This window comes from Acinonyx jubatus, chromosome X (genome assembly GCF_027475565.1).
Source record: "Acinonyx jubatus isolate Ajub_Pintada_27869175 chromosome X, VMU_Ajub_asm_v1.0, whole genome shotgun sequence".
Lineage (NCBI taxonomy): Eukaryota > Metazoa > Chordata > Mammalia > Carnivora > Felidae > Acinonyx > Acinonyx jubatus.
Window position 1 is genome coordinate 33,118,471 of NC_069389.1, and position 22,164 is coordinate 33,140,634.

Below are 22,164 nucleotides of genomic sequence, written 5' to 3' on the forward strand. Positions count from 1 at the left end.
GAAACAACAAATTGAGTGAATTTGTGATTTTCGTACCTATCTTGTCACCATTGCAAAAAGACATATAGAAATTCCCACCAGAGAATTGACTCTTCATCTCAAGTAGCACAAGCTCTTTTCTTAAGCTAGAATTCAAGCATGATCATTTTGTGACAATGGTTCTGCTTCTAGTAAAATTAATGTTTAGCCCATGTGGTGAACCACAATTTGCCCTTCATTATTCACAATTTCTAATGGCATATAATATAATTATTGTTAAATAGAGATAACACTAGGAATAACAAAAGAATAAATGTTTTCAATTTTAGATACTGATTACCCCCCAAAATAATTATTGCCATCACAATGTAACAAAGTGTTAAAATGGGACTCTTTCCATCTCGGTTTCTGCTTAGGCCCAATAGGTGTTTTCTCTTCCCTCATTCCAAAGCGAGATGCTATGCCACTAAAACAGGAGCAAAGGAGATACACAAGAATTAGTCTTGCAACCCACTGGTGACCACTTCCAGCTTCTAAAATGTATTGCAGAAACCAAGAGATGGGCGTAGATTGGAAGAAGTTTTTGAAAGTCTTACCATTGTATATGACGGGGAGAGGTACTCTTCCCTCAACTCAAGCCTAGGGAACGTGGCTCCAATGGCACTGATAGGTTCAACAGGAGAGCTTGGGGACACTGCACACCAATTTCAAGTCTCTACCTAGGAAATCTAGAGTAAGAGGGACAGGCTGCCTCACTGTTTTGATGGCAGAATAAGAGATGCGTTCATACTGGAAAGAAACGGACTTTTATCAGAGCAAAGTACATGAAGGGATTCCCATGAACCAATACAGATTGAGAAAGAGACTTAGCATGGTATTGTTTCACATGATGGCCAAGAGACCTCCCGAAGGGTGGGGAGATCTCTGTGAAAGGAGTCTGGATGTGTTCCCTTGGATGGCAGGAGAAATGTAATTGTCCACCACCAAGGACTATTGTGAGAAATTTCCAGTGATGACAGAGTTCTCCCAAGGACCCTCAAAAGCACCCCAGAAGATAAAGTGTCAGCCTTAAGCACCTAGGCCAATGCTAAATTGCTAGAACAGAATCAGACTTTGCCTGACCCTTAACTCCTCACTTTCCCTTGGCTTTACTTGGAGCGACTAAAGGTGGGAAATAGAGGAAACAATTCATGGTCCCTCGTCCCTTTAGAGGAGGCCGGCTTGAATCAGGCATCTTGCAGTACATTTCTTAGAGTTAAAAAAAATCATTATTATTATTATGCATTATTTTACTAAGACTCTTTGGAGGGAATAAAGTAAGCACAGAGTATTTTTTTTTTAATTTTCTGAAAGTTACCAGAAAAGCCACAAGGCCCATTGTATTTGACCAGGGACAAGTAAAGAACAAATCTCCAAAGAAGAGATTTGAAGGGTGGTAGAGGAAAAAGAATGAAAATGTTTTCTATGGTATGGACATTATAAATTCTGTTCATATAATCTAATGATTTCAATAATAATAGCTAAAATTTATCAAGTGCTTATTCTATGCCAGACACCGTCTGCTTTGCATGTATTAAATCATTCCATCCTCACAATGCTATAAGATTATTATACTCATTTTCTAGGTGAGAAATCGAGGTGCAGAGAGAGGTTAGGCAACCTGCCTGAAGTGGCACTACTAGTAAGTGGCTAAGCCACCAAGAGGGCTATTCCCAGCAAATAAGAATTCAACCTCTTTCCTCAAATTTTTCTTTTCTCTCCACATCCAAAATATTGGATATCAAAAATGGAGGGGCTCCTGGCTGGCTCAGTCAATTAAGTGTCCAACTTCAGCTCAGGTCATGATCTCACGGTTCGTGAGTTTGAGTCTCGCGTCGGGCTCTGTGCTCACAGCTCGGAGCCCGGAGCCTGCTTCGGATTCTGTGTCTCCCTCTCTCTCTGCCCCTTCCCTGCTTGCACTGTGTCTCTCTCTGTCTCAAAAAGAAATAAACATTAAAAAAAATTTTTTTAAATAAAAAATTTAAAAAAAAGGAAACCACAGCCTTATCAATTTTAGCGCGTTAGCACTTTGCAGGAACACATGAGGCTACATGTGATTTTCTACGCTTTGTTTCAAGAATCGAACACCGAGTCACCCCAGTTCAATGGGGTCTTTTTCTTAAATATCTATTTCTCTTGAATTTTCTTTTTTCTTTTGTGTAGATGTGGACAGCCACTACAAAATAAAGTACAGCTGAAGGGTCGTGACCTCCTCACTCTAAAGGACTTTACAGGAGAAGAAATTAAGTATATGTTATGGCTATCGTCAGATCTAAAATTGAGGATAAAACATAAAGGAGAGGTATGTAGCATTTTCATTTTACCTTCCCCTACTACCAGCCCTTTTAAAGACAGCCTTTCCAAAGAAAGAGGGAAAAGAAAATATATTAAAATTCCTAAACAGTAGCTAAGTAATGAAACCACACAGTCAAGGTAATTGATTATCACTGAGTGTACAGGTGTATACAAAGCATAAAAATCAGTTATTCAATGACAAGTCATTGTGCTTCTCTCATGTGGAATGTTGAAATTCATTATTAATTGGATCAGAACCTAAGGAATCATTTCTCTGGAAAGATATTATTTTTATACCTTCATTCTTTTCTCTGTGTGTTTTCTATCAAGTTAAAAATAAGGACAATACTTTTTTTTTTTCCTGGCAACAAATTTCAATTGTGGATGAATATCAGATATATGATTATTAGGATAATGTCCAAAAATTCACAGTGATGTTACCGTGTTGAAAATAATTCAGATTAGCAAGGAAACAATTAAGTGGTAACCAAGTAGGAGAAGAGATGGGATATGGTGCTTAGCTGTAAGCATTATTCTGCATTTTGAGCAATTTATGTTTGAAACATGCTTAATTCATGCAGCAGTCTCATTTAGACCGCTTAATTGTGAAAGCATACGTGTTCCAAGCTTGTTCAAAAGCACTTTAAAGAGCTGGTGCCAGGCCAAGAAAGGTTTACACAACCTTGATTTTCTTAATCTAGTTCACTAGCTCTCCAAGTTCTGAGAACAGGAGTGACTCCAAGTGCTATGGGTTGACATTCCCATAGAAGACCTGAAATAAGCAGAAAAGGTCCCCCAAGATCCCAGGCCTGTTCTTCATACTTCATGTGTAAGAAGAGTTAGCTGGCAGGAATCTATTTGTTCCAGAACTCACCCTATCAGGAAGTCCATCTACAGAAGAGGAAGAAGGAAAAGCCCCACCCCACACCCAAACTCTCCAGATTGTTTCCAAAAGACTTCTAGAAACAAAGCCTTTGTGCTCCCACAAGGATGCATGAGAAAAGTGTAGCTGGGGCTTCATCCTTAGGAGTCTTACTGCCCCATGTTGTGACAGAGCAGCATTGTTTCTAGCTGAGAAAACACTTCTGAACCAAGCATCTTCAAGGTCATTGAACATTGATAGGGGTTTCCATGGATTTAGGTAAAAAGACGGTTCCAGTAAGAAATATTAACATACTTCAGAACAAGTGTTCAGGTTGAACCCAGAGCAACTAATATTTTGGAATTACATGCCCATTATCTGTAGTTCTTGTTCCCTTCCTCCTATTTGTACAGAACATGACAAAAACCACTTTTTAAAAATTTTTTAAATGTTTTTATTTTATTTTTGAGACACACACACACACACACACACACACACCCCAGTGAGAGCAGGGGAGGGGCAGAGAGACACAGAATCTGAAGCAGGCTCCAGGCTCTGAGCTGTCAGCACAGAGACTGATGCGGGGCTCAAACCCAGGGACTGTGAGATCATGACCTGAGCTGAAGTTGGACACTTAACCAACTGAGCCACCCAGGTGCCCCATGACAAAAAATCACTTTAAATGCACTTTTACAGTAACATTTTGAGTGCTTATTTGGATGGAAGCAGTGATTAGTTATTCTACATTTTCTGATAATGTAAGGAATAACTTTTGAAACATAATCTTTGATACTGGATATTAAATATACTTTTCATTTTAATTGTATTCTTGTCCTTAATTTTCAGTATTTGCCTTTATTACAAGGGAAGTCCTTAGGCATGATTTTTGAAAAAAGAAGTACTCGAACAAGACTGTCCACAGAAACAGGTGAGTCCACCGACAAGGTCACACTTGTGCTGAAGAGGGGGCCAGAGGGTGAGGATCTGGGAGGAATCATCCAGTGGGGGAATTTGTGTCTCTTTAACAACCACAAAGGGAAAACACTGTCACTGGGAGTAGCAGGGCAAGCCTCTGAATGCTCTTTCCAATTCTCAAAGAAGCTGTAAGCAGAAAGGTTAGTGTCATCTGTAGGAATTCCATGAACACTGGATTAGAAGTCTCCAAGAGCTTTTCGTGTTCAGTAGAAAATGTGAGTGGACACAAATTCTCAGCCTTCAAACTCACGTGGGCAAGAAATGTGTATTTTCCCAACACGTAAAGGATTTTCTCTAGCCTGTACCAATTTTGCAGGATGGTGGAAACCTAATCTTCGCAATGTTAGGCAATCCTCAGTCATTTCAGGGTTTACTTTGTCAATTTGGGTTCTCCTCTCCCTTTCCCCACAGTCATGGTTAAGTCCCGGAGAGTACGCGAGTAAGACATCTAGGGCTATGGGGGTTTGGTCATTGGTCAGCAGGACATCATCATCAAATGGCCACACTGGAGTCTGCTGAGACTTCCGTATCCCCATTGGACCTTGGCTGTCTCCCATTCACTGTGGAGTCTGCTGCACTTGGATCATCACAAGACGTGAAATATTTCTCGGTTTGACTCTCCCAACCTCTTGGCGTTCTCCTTGCCATCCTGTGTACAGAGAAACTGCAAGGCTTTCTCAATCCTTCCTTCCTCAATCTGGGCGCCACGGAGTACTATAACATGTGTTGCCTCCTAGAACTCTGTCTTAAAGGCAAGACACACATGTTATCAGCTCTGGGGTTCCCCAAACTCATCTGAAATGTCCATCATGCATCCACCCTTCAGTACGTGGCCTGGGAGGACAGACGACAGGTACAGTGTCAAAGGTCCATCACTTTTTATTTCTTCTGCTGCTTCTTTCTCTTGCTCCTCTTTTTCCCCTTCCAGTTCCCAGTATTGGAGGCTAGGTGATAAAGCAGGAAGAAAAAACTGGCTCTGACTCGCCAAGATGTCTTTCAAATCTACTGTTTGTGCCTGGAATTGTAAGCTATTAAAACTCAAAATTTCTCTTTTCTTAAGCTATTATCTCTGTAATGTTTCAAAAAAGTCCATTTTTAAACTTATAAGCCACACACCACCTCTTTTCTTTCTCTCTGCATTTCTGCTTTATCAGACCTCCCCTGAATCAATAAAATGACTGCCCAAATGGACAAATGGATAGGATCAAGTAGGAGGAACCACAAACAAAAACATTGGTTGTTTCTTCAAATAGCTCATCCCATCTACAAGTATCAGAGCTTTCTAGGATTTAGAAGCAAACAACTACTTCATGCAATACTTGCCTTGTAATGGTCAGTAATGAGGTTCATCAAATATGTAACAAAATAAAGTTCAAAGGGATTAAGTGACTTGGTAAATTCACTTACTTAACAAAGAGCACCAGGATTCAGATCTAAACTTCATTGTTCTTACTAATGCACTCCCCTTGCCCCTTGACCGAAGAAAGGAGGGTGAGGGGAAACATGTAAGGTGTCACCTGATCTTTAAGTCCCAGGAAGAAAACAGATGAGAACATTTTGCTCTTTTAAGATGGCCCCTTTACAAAATATGTTGACATCTGACATATAGCAAAGGAAAAATGAATATTGCATAAACAAGTCAATAATTCTCAAATTCTGCTCCTTTTCAACAGCGGTCCTCTATGAGTTGGGCAGAGTTTATTTTGTCAGAACTTAAGAGAGGTGTTCTTTTTTGAAGTCATCAAAATAATTGATTAGTACATGGACATTTATCAATTTTAAGTTTTTTGAAATTAATTTTTCTTAGCTGTTGGTGTTTTATACAACTTTTCTCTGCTCAAATGCTATTTTTGATATCAAATATCCCCGAATAACTGATCAGTTTTACCACTCATATATATTATATGGTAGTTAAGCTATTAATAAAACCAAGAGTGAAGACTTAATAAGCCTTTGGGTGCAGACCTTGTGCCAAATGCTCTACATTAATTACATGGATTATCTCACTTAATCCTTATGACAATTCTGTGAGGGTAAGACCATTGAAGAAAATAGTCTGAAACTGGTTCAGCAAATGGCCCACAGACACAGCTAATAAATGGCAGACCGAGGATCGGTAGCTATTATTAAATGTATTTTTTAATATCTAATTTAATTTGAACAGGTAATTATCATGTTTTGTTCCAGCAAAATTGTTTCTGTGGATGGCATTAAGCATTTTGTTAAATGATGGTTTTCTATACAGAAGTGCTCTGAAACGAGCACAAAATTGCAACCTGTTATGACGAATACATGAGAAAAGGAACACGTGACCATAAAAAGTTATGGTTCACAGAGTATTCATCATTAACCTCAATAAGTATCCATGGGTCTAATTGTATATGGCATCCTGCCAAACTCAACAGTAGGAGAATCAGAGTAAGTAGTTGCGTTAAATGCTTACAGAAACAGTAAACCTCAACCAAAACCATGGCAGGGCATTTTTATAATGTATATATGCATCTTATGAGTTGTCCTTCGGCACAATTTTCCATCAAAACCTATTACCTTGGTATTTAAATTTTTTTTAATTTTTTTTTTATTTTTGAGAGAGAGAGAGAGACAGAGAGAGAGAGAGACAGAGAGAGAGACAGAGAGAGAGCATGAGCAGGGGAGGTGCAGAGGGTGGGGGGAGCCACAGAATCTGAAGCAGATTCCAGGCTTTGAGCTGTCAGCACAGAGCTCGATGTGGGGCTCAAACTCACAGACCACAAGATCATGACCTGAGCTGAAGTCAGGCACTTAACTGGGCCACCCAGGAGCCTCATGTTATCTTGGTATTTAGAACGAAAATGGGATGCTATTAAAACTGTCTATTATTGCCCCAGATTTGTGCCAGTCTCCTCATAGGAAAGTCCTTGAGGATCCTATCCCAAGCCTGAGTTGCAGAGATACAACAGTATTTCTGCTGATCTGAGGGAACAGAATAAAATTCATCACCCAACTTAAGCCATATTAATTGCTCATGTAATCTTTTTATTCAGTGTAAAACACTTATAGAAAAGTGCACAAATCATTATGCATATGTAGTTCGATGAATTCTTACAGTAAACACATCCTTGTAATTAATACCCAGATAGAGAAATAGGGCATTAATAGCACCCCGGAGACCTCCCTTGTATCTCCTTCCAGTTGCCATTCCCCCTACCCAAGGGTAACCATTATCCTGGCTTCTAACATCACAGATTAGCTTTGCCTGTTTTCGAACTTTATATAAATGGAATCATTCAGCATATGTTCTTTTGTGTGTGGTTTCTTTTGCTCAGCACTATGTTTGTGAGATGTACCAACGTCGCTGTGTGTAGTTGTAGATCATTTATTCCTCATCCACTCTTTTGTGTATGCCTGCCAGGCAAGCTGCACAATTCTCCTGTGTGCCTACTGATGATTATATTCTTTGATTGCAAATTAATTGAGCAGATAGACGGATACATTTATTAATCTCGGTAAGTGCAGTAGCCGATAGAAAAAAATGCACAGGGCATCCTAAGAGATGGTTCTTTTCATTATTTAACTTTGGTATCTCACTTTCAAGGTGACATAGAAGCTGGCACTTTCTAAGCTATTTCAAATGTATCATCTTTACAAAGGTGACAATATAAAAAATGTGATACTATTCTGCAGGTATGAAAGTAAAGCACAGAGAGGTTCACGACAGCCTTAGTTCTACCAGCAAGAACCCTCAGAGCCTTCATATTTCCAGTGCATGAATTCTAATTATACCCTTCTTCCAAAGCTTGCAGGGACCTGTGAGGAAAAGGGCAAAATCAGATGTAGTCTTATTTTCCCAGGAAGAAATTAAGATATTAACAGAAAAAACGCTTTGTCCAAAAATATCCAACTTGAGTGCATGAACAAATGACAGATAAAAGCAGGCTTCTCTGGATGAAGGGTAAAGAGAAAGGAGAGCCCTGTCCCTCTACCCTCCTCTCCTCAGCAACGGCAGCTCCTGGAGGCTTCTCTGAACCTCTGACCCCCTCCTGAAGCGCTTATCACCAGCCGGGTCCGATGAGCTGGCAAATGCTTGAGCTGTGCTCTTACACTGGGGCCTGAGGTTCCTTTGTGACCAGAGACCACAATTGCAGAGGAAATTCCTTCTCAGAAGCAATGTTGCTCCATCTCATCTCCTTTGAGAAGTGCTGAAGGCTCAGACTCCTATTCTTAATGTTTTCTATAATCCCTCTTCCTACCCCTACCTCATCAGTCCAGGCTTGATGTGAATCTTCTTTATAGCACAGAGACAGAGATGAAAAGGCAGTAACCCAATCCTGCATTGCTATCGCACAATGACTTCTAGTCACAGCATGACTTGGATCAGACCTGCCAGGAGGTCTTAAACTTTGTCTGAAACCTCCCTCCATAGTCTCCAACCCTCAGCGACATTCATCTCTGTGTGAGGCACATAGTAGGTGCACAAAGAATACTTTCTTGATGAATGTGCAGTATTCACCTTTGCTTAGGTGACGTTCCCTATATAGAAACAGATTTAACACTCAAGAGTGATTAGTGATTATAATCATCACTCAATTCCATTAGCTCACTTCACACATAATAGAAAATTCCATTCTTTCTGTTAACAGCATTAGATGTTTGCAGTCAAAATCCCTCCTACATTCATTCAGTAAGTATTTGTTGAGCGCTTACTATGTACCAGCATTTATTCTAGGTTCCTGAAAGTGATACACCAGTGAACAAAACAGAGGAAAATTCCTGCCTTCCTGGAGCTTATGTTCTAGTGGGGACACAGACAATAAACGATAGACATAATAAATAAGCGGGTGATATAATGTGTTGGAAAGAAGGAGAACAATGTTCCTGGAACTGAGGGCAAAACGTACTCCCTTATTTGGACTTGGCTTTTACTCTGAGTGAAATGAGGAATTTTTGCAGGGTTTTGAACAGAGGGACATGACCTAACTTGCATTTTAAAAGGCTCTCTCGGACTGCTCTATTGAAAACAACCTGCAGGGATTGGGGGTGGAGACAAGATAGAAGCAGTGGAATCCACCAGTAGGTAGCTATAATACATGGAGGCTAGGGCCAGAGTGGCAGCAGTGGAAGGGGTAAGAGGGACAGATTCTGGATATATTTTGAAGGGACAGCCAATAAGATTTCTGATGTATCAGGTAAGAGAGAGACACTAAGGATGACTTCAAGGTTTCTGCCTGAGCAACTGTGAGCAGGAGGAACTAGGTGGAGCAGGAGAGAGGGGGACATTGAGAGTTCAGTTCTGGCAGCATTGAGTTTGAGATGTCTATTGGACACATGAACAAAGACGATGAAAAGGCAGTTGGCTATTAGTTTGGAGTATGGGAGTGAGATTTGCCCTAGAGATATTTGCGAGGCATCAGCATATAGATGGTATTTAAGGCCAGGAGACTGGATATGATTATAGAGGGAATGAGTATAGATTGAGAGAAGAGGACCAAGGACTGGCCCTGGAGAACATCAACATTAAGAAGTCCAGGAAAAGAGAAGGAACCTTCAATGGAGATTGAGAACGAGCAAGAAGGTGTGGTGTCCTGGACAGTGTTTGAAGAAAGTTTATCAAGCAGAAGGTGGTGAACAACTTTGTTTCTGCTAATTCAAGAAAAATGAGGACTGAAATAGCCACCAGATGTATCATTGGTAACCTCGGTGAGAGGAGTTTTGGTGCAGTGTTGGGAGGGAGGGGAGCCAAAGCTTTATGGGGATAGGTTGGAGGGAAATGAGAAAAGACAACTGAAGAGAGAAAGACAAAACAAAGTTTTGCTGCAAAGGGAGCAAACAGTTAAAGGGATACTTAGCAGGGAGAAATAGGGACGAGAAAATTTGCCTTTTTCGAATGCGTGAAAAATGAGAATAGAAATGAGAATAGCATATGCATGACGAAGGTAGTGTAAGGGAGAAAGGGAAGAATTACTACAGCAATGTTCTTGAGTACACAAGGGGGTGTGGCTTCTAGTATGCGGGGCATGACAAGTTCATCTATGCTTAAGAGGAAGGGAAGTAGAATATATGGGTACAGATGCTGGCAGGTAGGGAGGCAGGGTGGTGGAATCTAGAAGTTCTCTGATTGCTACATTTTCCAGTGAGGTATGAAGCAAGGTGTTCAGTTGACTGCTGGCTCTGCTTTCAAAATATATCAAGAATCCAATCACTTTGTCATCATTTCAGCAGTTATCATCCTGGTCCAAGCTACCAATTCTCACCCAGGTTTTTGCAGACAGGTCTAGTGACAGGTCTCCCTGCTTCCACCCTTGCCCCACGACAGGTGTTATATTAACACATAAGTCCATCATGTGACTCCTCTGCTCTAATCCTCCCATGGCTTTCTATCTTACTCAGACAAGTCAAAGTTGTTTCTTCCCCTCTACCTTCCTTCTGCAATCTCAACTCGTACTGCTCTCCTCCTTACACTGTACCTTCCATACCAACCTTCTTGTTGTCCCTTGAACCCGGCAGTCATGACCCTTCCTGACGACCTCAGGACATGCTCTTTCCACTGTTTGGTGTGTTTCAGTGTGGCTTCCTCGACCATACTAAAATTACAACTCATTCCTTATATTCCCTATCTCCCCTCCCTGTTCTATTCTTCTTATGGCACTTCTCAACATCTAACATACAACATACTTCATTTATTCATTCAGTTTATTTTTTATTATTTTTTAATTTTTTTATTATTTTTTTGAATATATGAAATTTATTGTCAAATTGGTTTCCATACAACACCCAGTGCTCAGTTTATTTTTTAAACGTTGATTTATTTATTTTGAAAGAGAGAGAGGGAGAAAGAAAGAGCATGGGTGCATGAGTGGGGGAGGGGCACAGAGAGAGGGAGAGAGAATCCCAAGCAGGCTCTGTGCTGATGTGGGGCTTGACCCCATGAACCATGAGATCATGACGTGAGCCAAAATCAAGAGTCAGGCACTTAACCGACTGAGCCACCCAGGCGCCTCCTCATTCAATTTATTACTTATCTCTCTCCCCATTGGAATGTAAGTTCACTCTAAGCAGGCACTTGTGCCCTGTTGTTTATAATGCTTTTCCCGGTACCTAGAATAGCACCAGGCACATTTTGTAGAATGAATGCATAAATTTCAGAACTATGCTGTGATGCCAAGGCCTAGTGCAGTCACTCCACAGAGACAAAATGTGCCCTCCACAAAAATTTGGTTTGATTATTGACAGTGAGGATGCCACACAAGCACCAAGAGGGTATGAAAAGGTTTATTACTCACATAATGTGGCTTCTTGGGTAGAGCAGGACTGACTCCCATGCTGGTCTCAAAGTGGCATCAGAGTATGGAAAAATGATACCGTCCTGGGCTTTGTGGTTAGGAGGTGGGGCTGGGGTGAAGATTCCCATGCACTGGCCAGGTTTTGTTTAGTTTGAACCTCCCGCTAGTGCCAAAGGAAGGAGTGTCTGTACATTCTTACCAGATTGCCTAGGTATAGGGCAGAAGGAGAAGAGAGAGTGATGGTTGGCTTGAAAGTTGGTAGCAGTTAAACATCATAAATTCAGTCAGACTCTTTATTACAGGACCCATACCAAGTAGGATTGTTAGCGTGTTTCATGTTCTCTGATTCTACCTGGGATGTAGCACATCACATCCGCAAGGGATCTTAAGGGCTCTAGGCAAATTGCCTCATTTTCCAGATGAAGAAGACGGAGTCCAGTTCCACTATGTTGTCTTGTCTTTGCAAATTCCTTTGTAAGTTAGCTCAGGGGCTGGCTCCCCTATGGCAAGCCCTAGGGCTATACATAGGCTCTTAAAAACAATCTTGAACAAGTTTTTAAACTCTTGACTCTCAGAACCCTTGTCTATGAAGTTCTTATAATAATATCTACTGTGCTCCTATTAGAGTAAAGTTTCAATGGAAGAATGTTTATAAAGTGCTAGGACATGGTAGTGCTCTGGGAATAGTCATCGCCAGAGTCAGAACATAGTACCCTCTAGCTAAAATCCTAGTCTGGGCATATTTAAGTGAACACTCTTAACTAGCATAAAATAGGTAGAATAGAATTATTTCATTCCATTTCAGAAGCAACTACTTACTTTATTTTCAATTTAAAAAACAATTTTAAATGTTTATTTATTTTTGAGAGAGAGAGAGGGGGGCAAGAGGCAGAAAGAGAGGGAGACACAGAATCCAAAGCAGGCTCCAGGCTCCCAGCTGTGAGCACAGAGCCTGACGCGGGGCTCGAACTCACAGACCATGACATCATGACCTGAGCCGAAGTCAGATGCCTAACCGACTGAGCCACCCAGGCACCCCTCAACTTTTACAAACCTACTAACTCTATCAAAGTTTAAAACATTCCTCTTACCCTAGAAAGTTCACCAGTGCTCCTTCCTCAACAATCACCTTCTCCAGAAGCAACTACTCTTTTAATTTCTGCCACTCTATGGTAATTTTGCCTATTCTATGTCTTCATATAAATGGAATTATACATTATCTACTCTTCTGTATCTAGCTTCTTTCACCTAGCATAATTGTCGTGAGGTTCATCCATGTTATATTCAGAGTTCATTCCTTCTTATTCCTGAGTAGTATTCCATTGTAATCCATGATATCCCACACTACATTTTCTTTTTCCATTTTCTGGGATGGACATCATTATACATTTTAAAGAATCAAAACCAGGCATAGCTTCCAGAAGGGAACAATGCCCCATTATTGAAAGGTTCTGAACAACAGGGTAGATAAATGGGCCCCCATCTGAAGGAGAGTTGAGTGTCTTTACAGAAAATTTTATCTACCTCTCGCAGTCACTCATTTTGCTCTGCCTGGGAATTTCCTAGCAGAGACATTAGAGAGCTTTAAAATTTTGGACTTTTCAATTGAGATGGTGCAAATTCCTTATAATTTTGTTTTCTTTTTTTTTTGAAAAAAATTTTTAACGTTTATTTATTATTGAGAGACAGAGAGACACAGAGCATGAGCAGGGGAAGGGCAGAGAGAGAGGGAGGCCCAGAATCCGAAGCAGACTCCAGGCTCTGAGCTGTCAGCACAGAGCCCGACGCGGGGCTTGAACTCACAAACTACGAGATCGTGACCTGAGCCAAAGTCGGTCGCGTAACCAACCTGAGCTACCCAGACACCCCAATGTTGTTTTCTACTTTAGTTCTCTTTTTCAAAATGCTTTCCCCCCTTTTTTCTTTTATTGTAGGCTTTGCACTTCTGGGAGGACACCCTTGTTTTCTTACCACGCAAGATATTCATTTGGGTGTGAATGAAAGTCTCACGGACACAGCTCGGTTTGTAAATCTTCTTCCCTTCAAAGCTTATTTCAGAATTGATAAATTTCAAAAAGGAAATATGCTTCTCTTTAAATAAGGTTTTTCCCCCTCAGCATCCTTTGTACTGTTCTCTGTTTTCCTCCTCTCTTTACCTGATGCTCTGAATACCTCTCTCCTCATCCTCTGGTCAGTTTCTATGGGTTAAGATAATTTTTTTTCCTTAGCAATTTGAAGAGGTTTCTGATTATAAAAATTTCAAACTTAGGGTAACTTGGAAAACATCAAGTGTGACTCATATTTTACAGTTGAAGAAACAGATGTCCAGGGAAACTGACATGTTCAGTGACTCATGACTAACTAGTTAGCATCAGAGCAGGTAATAATATTAACAGCTAACATTTACTGAGCATTTATTATGTGCTAGGCATTGTTTTAACTTATTTAATCCTATAACAAACCAAATAGATTGGCATAAAGAGGTGCAACAATTAGGAACGTACTAGCTACTATGACACAAAAATTTTATAATGTCAATGGCTAACATAGTGTGGATGTTAGCCATTAGTAAGTAACTTAGTAAGAGGGAAATATTCATTATTTATGTGGCTTTTCAGGGACTCCAAATGAGAATGGCTCTACCATTTTCAACGTGTGGTGTCCAAGGTCATCCTGGGTGTCTACATCCAGCCAGGAGCTAGGAGAAGAGAGTATAGGGATGGGATACTTGCTTCAAACTCACCTTAGCAGGGAAGTGACACAATCACTTGCACACACATTCTATTGTCAAGCACTAGTAGCTCACCCCTATCTAGATAGAAGTAGAGGTAGGAAAAGTCTCTTAACCATTATATTATAAAGACTGAAATATAGACCCCCCCCCGGACTCCCCATGAAATGCTGTCACCATTATAGCATGTTTGAATGAGAACTACAGAGCAAATGTCTTTGTTTAAATATTTCACCCTTGATATCAAAGACTAATGACTTTGTCCCGAAAATGATATGCCATAAAGTGTCCTTGCAACACTACTTTTTATGGAAGCTACCCTCGTATGTACTGAAGAATCTACCTCCTCTGAATTGCTAGATTTGAAATAACTCATCTTTAGACCTTTTAGTGATATTATATCAGATAGGACCATGTTAGTATTAAGAAGCATTTGTGTTCATCTTCCAGATGCATGGAACAAAAAGAATAAATAAACCTAAACGAGTTTTTCTTCCAAATATGCTGCCGCTGACTGGGGTTACATTTGCCTAATACTTCTGCCTCCACAAAAGTGACCTATACTTCATTCCTAAGCAAATATTACAAGCTGGTTAAGGGATGAAGCCAGGGGCACATCCAGGGGAGAAGTCTCAGTGGGGATCTTCCATATAGAACCAAGCGAATGATGGTAAGTCATGTGTGAAGTAGTGGTTGCAAAAAGGATAAACTTGGAGGAACGGCTGAACATCCAATAAAGAGTTAAGGGGTGCAGACTGACAGCCAGAAAAAGTTCAGGACCCGGAAATCGGTGGAGTGGGCAGGAGCCCAAGAGCAAGAGACAAATAACCAAGCGTGGGTTGAAAGCTGAGAATGAGTATAAACATGTTCTTTGCTGTGTTTGCTCTCCACACAACAATTCCCATGCAAGTCCTTAGAGGAGCTCTACACAGGTCCCGAGAACAACAATCTGCTCACAAGTTCCAACGTAATTGGGACCTTTTAGTCTCTGTAATTAGTTCCATTGCTACGTGGATATATGGATACATAAAAGTGGATCCATAGAATTCATTCTGATCATTCCTTCTTACCCAAAAGACTCTGAATAAAAATAATAGCTCCTCCCTAAAGGGTGGCCCTCTTGTACATTATCTCTAAATCTTTGTAAAAGCCTTACACATTAAGTATTATTGGCCCAATTTTATAGATGACAAAACCATGACCTAGAGAAGTAATGGAGCTTAGCAGTGAGGTCAGCATTTAAATCACGTTTTTTTTTTTTGTTTGTTTTTTTAAAGGCCGTGCTATTTTGGCTACCCCTACTGCCTCTCATATATAATCCAGGAGAGAGACGGTGAAATACATTATGGAAAGCATTGACTTATGTGTCTTGAGGTCCCCAACACCACCCCCCTGTTTGATGATTCACCGGGAGGATTCACGGACTCAGCATATAGTCATACTTACAGCTGTGACTTATTACAGTGAAAGTATACCAAACACAATCAACAAACTGAAAAAGGCACATGTAGCGAAGTCTAAGGGAAACCAGATGCAAGATTCCAAGAGTCCTTTTCATGGAATCACTCAAGGCCCGTTTAATTCCCTTAGTAACAAGTTGTGACAACAGGTGTGAAATGCTCCCAGCCAGGGAAGCTCCTTAGAGACTCAGTACCCGGGATTTTTACTGGAGGCTGGTCACACAGCATCCTCCATTTGACATGTACCCAGATCCAGACTCTCAGAAGGAAAGCAGGCATTCACTTTAAACCATATTGTTTGTAAAAACAAAAAACAAAAACATTCTAGGCACAGTGGGCCACTCTTATCAGTCCTGGAAACCCTCCCCAAATTGAAATTCCCGGATGCCATCCAAGGGCCAACCTTCCATGCAGGCCTTTAAAAGGCTAGCAGTCAGGCATGGCTTGGAAATCACAAGGCTCGAGACCTAGTCCAAGCTTTGCCACTTACCTACTGTGAGTCATAGGTGAAAACTTCCCCAGATCGTAGTTTCCTTTTCTATAAAGTGAGGGAATTCTGATCCTTAAGGCCCAATTTATATTCTCAAGTGCATGCAAATATATTAGATTATGAAGTGGTGGGCCTTCAACAGAGGGGTGTCCCAATGCAGACAAATGCAGAATTCTGGGCCCAGACTCCGAAATTCTAACTCTGCGGGTGAGAGCTCAGATAGTTTTGAGGAATTTATACTTCAACAAGCCCCTCAAGTGATTCTGTTGCCTGGGTGGCTGGGCCACACTTTGCAAAACCCCGAATTACAAAGTTGTGTAGTAATCCGGGGCTGTTGTGCTGTTAATCTACTGTGCTAGTGTGTGAGTTAAAGGAAGGGTAAGGAAGGGACAGTTAATAAGATATTTATATGGTTTCATGATAACCGATTGTGAAGGGTACGTTGATAGTGGAGGCAAAATTATTTCACATTGGTTATTCTTAAAATATCTGTGGATACGTTAGCAGAAGCAGAAAAATGAAAGGAGTGTCTGCTTTGGAGAGAGGGTGCTAGATTCGGTATTAGACATATTGCATTAAAGGTTGAACTTCCAATATGAATGTCCACAGGCCACTGGAGATAGACCTTGGGGGAAGTTGAATGCTGGATAAATAGAACTATAAGCACAGTTAGGGAAGGGCAGGAGGAAATACTTAGGTACAAGGAGACTAAGGATAGCGCAATCAACAGAAGAGGCTGAAATGCAAGGTGGGAATGTCAGAAAGGGGGGCAGGGGAGCTACCGTGGCATCTGACTTTCTTCTGTATACCCCATTCCTGCTTCCTCTGCCAAAATATCTGACAAGATATGGCTGAGATTCCGAAATTCAATGAATCTAAACTGAAGAAGACAGGAGAAGTCCACTGCCTTTCACAGAAGCAATTGAACAGGAGAAGCAAGGAAGTGAATCTTAATGACATCTGCCCTGCCAATATGCACCGTAAAATCCATAGCAATTGCCTCTCCTTGCTTTTTGTCGAAGTTAAACTTCGTAAGATGCGAAGAGATGGGATGATGTTTAAATGACAGTGCTGGCCTTTTCAAATCAAGAGAACAGTGCACACCTGACACTGATGGATGGCCTTGCCTCTCCATCCGCCTGTCTGGCTACTTTGGGGGCCCGGTGGAATAAAACAAAAAAAGTGACTGCCCGTTGGTGAGAGAAGACCCAAAGGGGGAATACAGTGAATGTGGCAACAGAAAAGAAAAAGGCAAAACTGGGCTAGCCTCCCGAAGGCTGTTAAGTGCAATTTCCAAAGTGTCAATTATTTAGTCAAATGATTTAATTATTCGTTTATTCAAAAATATTTCTTGAATGCCTAGGTTTGCTTCCAGGAATTGTTTTAGCACTGAGAATGAAATGCTGGTCGAATCAAACAGAATCCTTGTTTGCATGGAAATTATACTCTAGAGGGAGGGGGCTTTTTACTAAACAAAGAAAGCGTGATGAGACCAGCAGATTGGGATGAGTGTTAGGACGAAGCAAAAGCAGGGTGATCTGTGGGGGTTACTTTAGATTGCGTGGCACCCTCAGCCTAGCATAAACCCAAGTTCTGGACTCCCAGGAGGAAGGGAAGTGTTCAACATCATCCATAGTGTTTATACAATTTAGGCAGTGAACCATCCTTACTATTTCTAGGACTGGTGGAAACCCTCCCGAAGTCTAAGTTCCCAGACGCCAGCTGAGGGCCAGCCCTGTCAGTAGGCCTTTCGAAGACAGCCACGTCAGAACTGCTGTGTTAACTCATTTTTGCACAACTGAGCTCTCATCTCTTCTGGATTTTGCTAAATATCCTTTACCTAGATGCACCCTAACTGGTAAGGGAGCACATATTGCACCCATAGGAGGACAGCCTCAAGATCTGAACTGTTTCCGCAGTTCAGTGTGGATCCCTGTAGGGCCAAGCACCCATCAGAGAATCAAGCATTGCCCAATTCCCTCTTTTGAAAAGTCTCTCTCAGCAATTCTTTCCCACCCCATAACATACCAGAAGACACAACAGATACGTATTTTTTCAGGTAAATTTACTTCAGCTGTGAGGGTGTTTTCAGATTTTGTCAATTCTCTGGTGCTCTCCTGGGGTTAAGAGTTGGATAGTCTATTTTTCCCTTCACTGTGGGCTTGTCCTTTTACATGTGACAGCAGAAGTGACACCTTAGCATGACTGAGGTGATGCATCCTTCAGAAGTTTGAAATCGGATGGAACTTAGCAACAGCAGTGGGGCATTATCACTCCAGTTTCAGGGCTTTCTCGTTCTTCCATAATCACAGCTGTTTATGCCTAATGTTCTGAGCCCATCAGTGAAAGGGGCATAATAGCTCCATAGTCCTCTCACTGTAATACGGCACTTAGTCATACAGCTGCAGGAACCATGAGTACGAAAGGCTTCCTGTAGAACCCAACAACGTGATGCTGGTTCCACTCTACTCACTTTCCCTATAGCTGTAATTTACTTATGGTAGCAATCGCTAGAATGTGTTCTACCAATGAAAAAGTAGTAGAAAGGAAAAGCAGCATAAACCACTGTCTTAGTCTCTTAGGGCTGCCATACAAATGAGCACAAACTTAGTGGCTTAAAACAACAGAGATTATTTACTCTCTCACAGCTCTGGAGGCGAGAAGTCCAAAACCAATGTGTCAGCAAAGCCATGCTCTCTCTGAAGGCTCTGGGTAGAATCTCTCCTTGGTGTTCCTTGGCTTGTAGCTGCGTCACTCCAAACTCTGCCTCCACGGTCAGGTGGGCTGCTTCTCTGTATGTCTTTGTGTATCCCCTCCTCTTTTTATGAGGACATCCATTACCGGATGTAGGGCCCACCCTACCTCAGTATTACTTCATCTTAACCAATTACATCTGCAAAGACCCTACTTCCAAACAAGGTCACATTCTGAGTTTCCAGGTGAACTTCACATGAATTTAGGGGACACCATTCAACCCACTACATAATCACATATCCGCATGCCCCTGTAACAACATGGAAAGCTTTCAAATCATTGTCATTCTGACAGTTCAAATATTGGAAGTTATAGAGGGATTTGTGGATGAGACACAGTCCTCAAGTGGAGTGAACCACTGTCATATTGAAAGGAATGTTTTTAAAAAGCTGGAATACTACTATTAAAGGTATTTATACCAGTGATATCAAGCCTGAGAAAGGCAATCTTTCTTAGGTTTCTTACTAAAACGTTTTAGGGGCACCTGAGTAGCTCAGTCAGTTAAGCATCCAACTCTTGATTTCAGCTCAGGTCATGATCTCATGGTCATGAGATTGAGCCCTATGCCAGGCTCTGTGCTGAGCATGGAGCCTGCTTAAGATTCTTGCTCTCCCTCTCCCCCTGCCCCTCCCCTTCCCCCTTCCCCCTCCCCACTCTAAAAAATGTTTTAAAATATTGGTACCTAATTAGGAACTAAGAAATTGGTGTGTGTGTGTGTGTGTGTGTGTGTGTGTGTGTGTGTATAGTGGAAATATGATATCTCCATGAATCTTTACAGAGGTCACCAAAAAGCTAGCAGGCATGACATTTGTATATCCTTGGGTGAATGGTAACAAAAGCCAGTCCTTCCCAACATGAACTATGACCATTCATAGTCTAGAGGCAATTTGCCATAGTGTAAACTGCAGGGGCTTTGAAGCAGGGCTGGGCTTCAGTTTACGTCACAGCTCGTACCACATTGGTCTTGTGGTTTGGAGCAGTTGCCTCTGACTCTTAGGTTTCTCAGCTAGCAAATGGAGGTACAAATACTGATCTTAATGAGTTACATGATGATACATGAGATAATGTTTATGAAGGACAGGCACACAGAATAAATTCAAGTAATACTGATTGAACCAAATTATGGCCTAATTCAATCCCAGGACAAGCTCTGATTTAATGTGAGACATCACTCGCTGTGGTCCCCTAGTCAGCGTACGGTGACCCAACACTGAAATTCCTATAGCACATTTTGAGGAGGTCATTCTCAATGCCATGATGCCCTACCCATTTATCCCCGAGGTCCTCAACACAAGGCATAATATCCAAGTCAAAATAATCTGGCCATTATAGAAGCTTTCATGAATAAATTGCATGTGGCAATTATTAAACATCCCTGGGTTTCTTCCAACACCAGACCATTTGAGAGGAGCCCATCTAGGTTTGCTAAAGGTATTATTTTGTTTCCTCATTATTCTTATATTGATACAACTAAAATTATAACCTGGGTAGAGATATCAGAGCACATGGAATGTTCTCTCTCCTGGAGGGAGACTCTGTTAACAAGTTTATTCCTTGACCAATTTACATTGGGGATAAAGTCTATGTCTCCTCTAAGGCCTTGGCCTGCTTCACTAAAAAATAAAAATAGGAAATAATCCATTTTGTAATAATTACAGAGTTCTCAGTGGTGTCACGCACAGCCAAAAATTCCTCCCACTGTTTGCCAGTCAGTCAAAATTCAACTGATTGGAGGTGTCACTGGTAACAAACTGGAATTCAGGGGGCACACCGTCCGATTTAAGGCAGGATAAGGACAAAAGGAAGAATGCATGGCAGGGCCCTATGAGAACACAAGTTATGTTTGTCTCTGGCTTGTGCAATGCATTCATCACATTCCAATGAGTTTAGGAACAGCTCGATTTCTGACAGCATCAGGATTGTTATGTGATTGTCCATCTCATCAATATCCACATTTGCTCTTAAGATCTGGCCCAGAACACTATATATTGGTGGCTTTTTTTCCTGTTTTGTTGTTGTTGTTTGTTATGTTTGTTTGTTTGCTTTTTCGTATCTGTTCACCCGACCATACAGAGTCCGCATCAGGCCTTCCTGGGGCCATGGGGGACTTTGCTTATAGTATTTTTTGCTTTGTTTTGTTTTGGCCTTCTGGGCATTTCAGTTAATTCATTTAAAAGTTTTGATCTTATACCAAAGGAAAAAATGTCAAAGAATAATAGAAATCCAAAGTCAGAAAGGTCTTTATGGGTTATTTAGATTAGCCATCCTTTTCATGCCGCCTCTACGCCATTTCCTCAAAATTGTCCTTGAGCTTGCATGGAAGCATCTGCTCTTAGGGCACTCTATACCCTGGGCTATCTAGTTTCATTCTGATGCAGTCTGACTGTTCTGATGAGAGTTTATACAAACCACCTGAGAGTTCTCTTCTACATTGAGTTGAAATTGGTCTTGTTATGACTTGTCCACGTTCTTCCGTTTTTTAGTATCTTTATAAAGTCATGTATTTTAATATATTTGAAGGTTTCAATTCACTACCGTCATTGTTCTTATCGGTGCTCAAATTATCCCCCATTTGGCCAATGTGATCTGTCCTCAAATTGGCTACTGGGTCATTTTGACATAACTCTATTAGCCTTTGATAACTCCCTTGCTTTATGATATGGCACGATGTTCCAGGCTCATCTTGCTCATTTCTTTACCAAGGCCAAGAATTAGCCATTGCTCTAAGAAGCTCTAGTTCATTTTCAATTACTTGCAAAATCATGTTCGGAGGGAATTTTCTTTTTTGAAAGATAGGAGGTTTTCTGTGGTTATTACCGTAATACTCTTTTTGGTAGGAAATACTAAAAGAGATTTAAAAATATAGATAGAACCATCAATACTGCCATCAGTCTGAAGTAATCAATGTTAACATTTTATCTCCTGAATCATCTTTTCATTTACAGTCCTATGCCATGTTTCTCCTTGTTCTACACAGTAAGGAAAGAGATGATGAAGGTGGGGAGGTGGGGTGGGGGTGTGGAACAGACCACATTTTAAACATTTAGGTAAAATCAAGTTGAATACATATTTTAACTTGTGGATTATTTTTAAACCCTAATATTGGCTATCAAACCTCCAGAGGAAAATGATATGTATGAGAAAGTTTAACATTGGGTAATCTGGATTTTGCAAAGGCTGTTTTGCTACCGTTGTTGACAGATGCCCAAGATTGTCTACAAACTGCAGGAATGCAACGGAAGGCAGACAGAACTCTCTCTCTATAGGCAATGGAAATGAAAACAGACAAAAATCAAGTCATTATAGAGCCAGAGAGTATT

The 22,164-nt window shown here is 41.0% G+C and overlaps 1 protein-coding gene across 1 annotated transcript in view; it reads left to right on the forward strand.

The window, feature by feature from the left end:
* The window catches only part of OTC (ornithine transcarbamylase), a 61,434-nt gene that overhangs the window by 9,971 nt on the left and 29,299 nt on the right, over nt 1-22,164 (forward strand). The window contains exons 2-4 of the mRNA XM_015073906.3: nt 2,182-2,320; nt 4,022-4,103; nt 13,344-13,431. Of these exons, the coding sequence (XP_014929392.2) occupies nt 2,182-2,320; nt 4,022-4,103; nt 13,344-13,431 (309 nt within the window). The remainder of the gene's footprint in view (nt 1-2,181; nt 2,321-4,021; nt 4,104-13,343; nt 13,432-22,164) is intronic.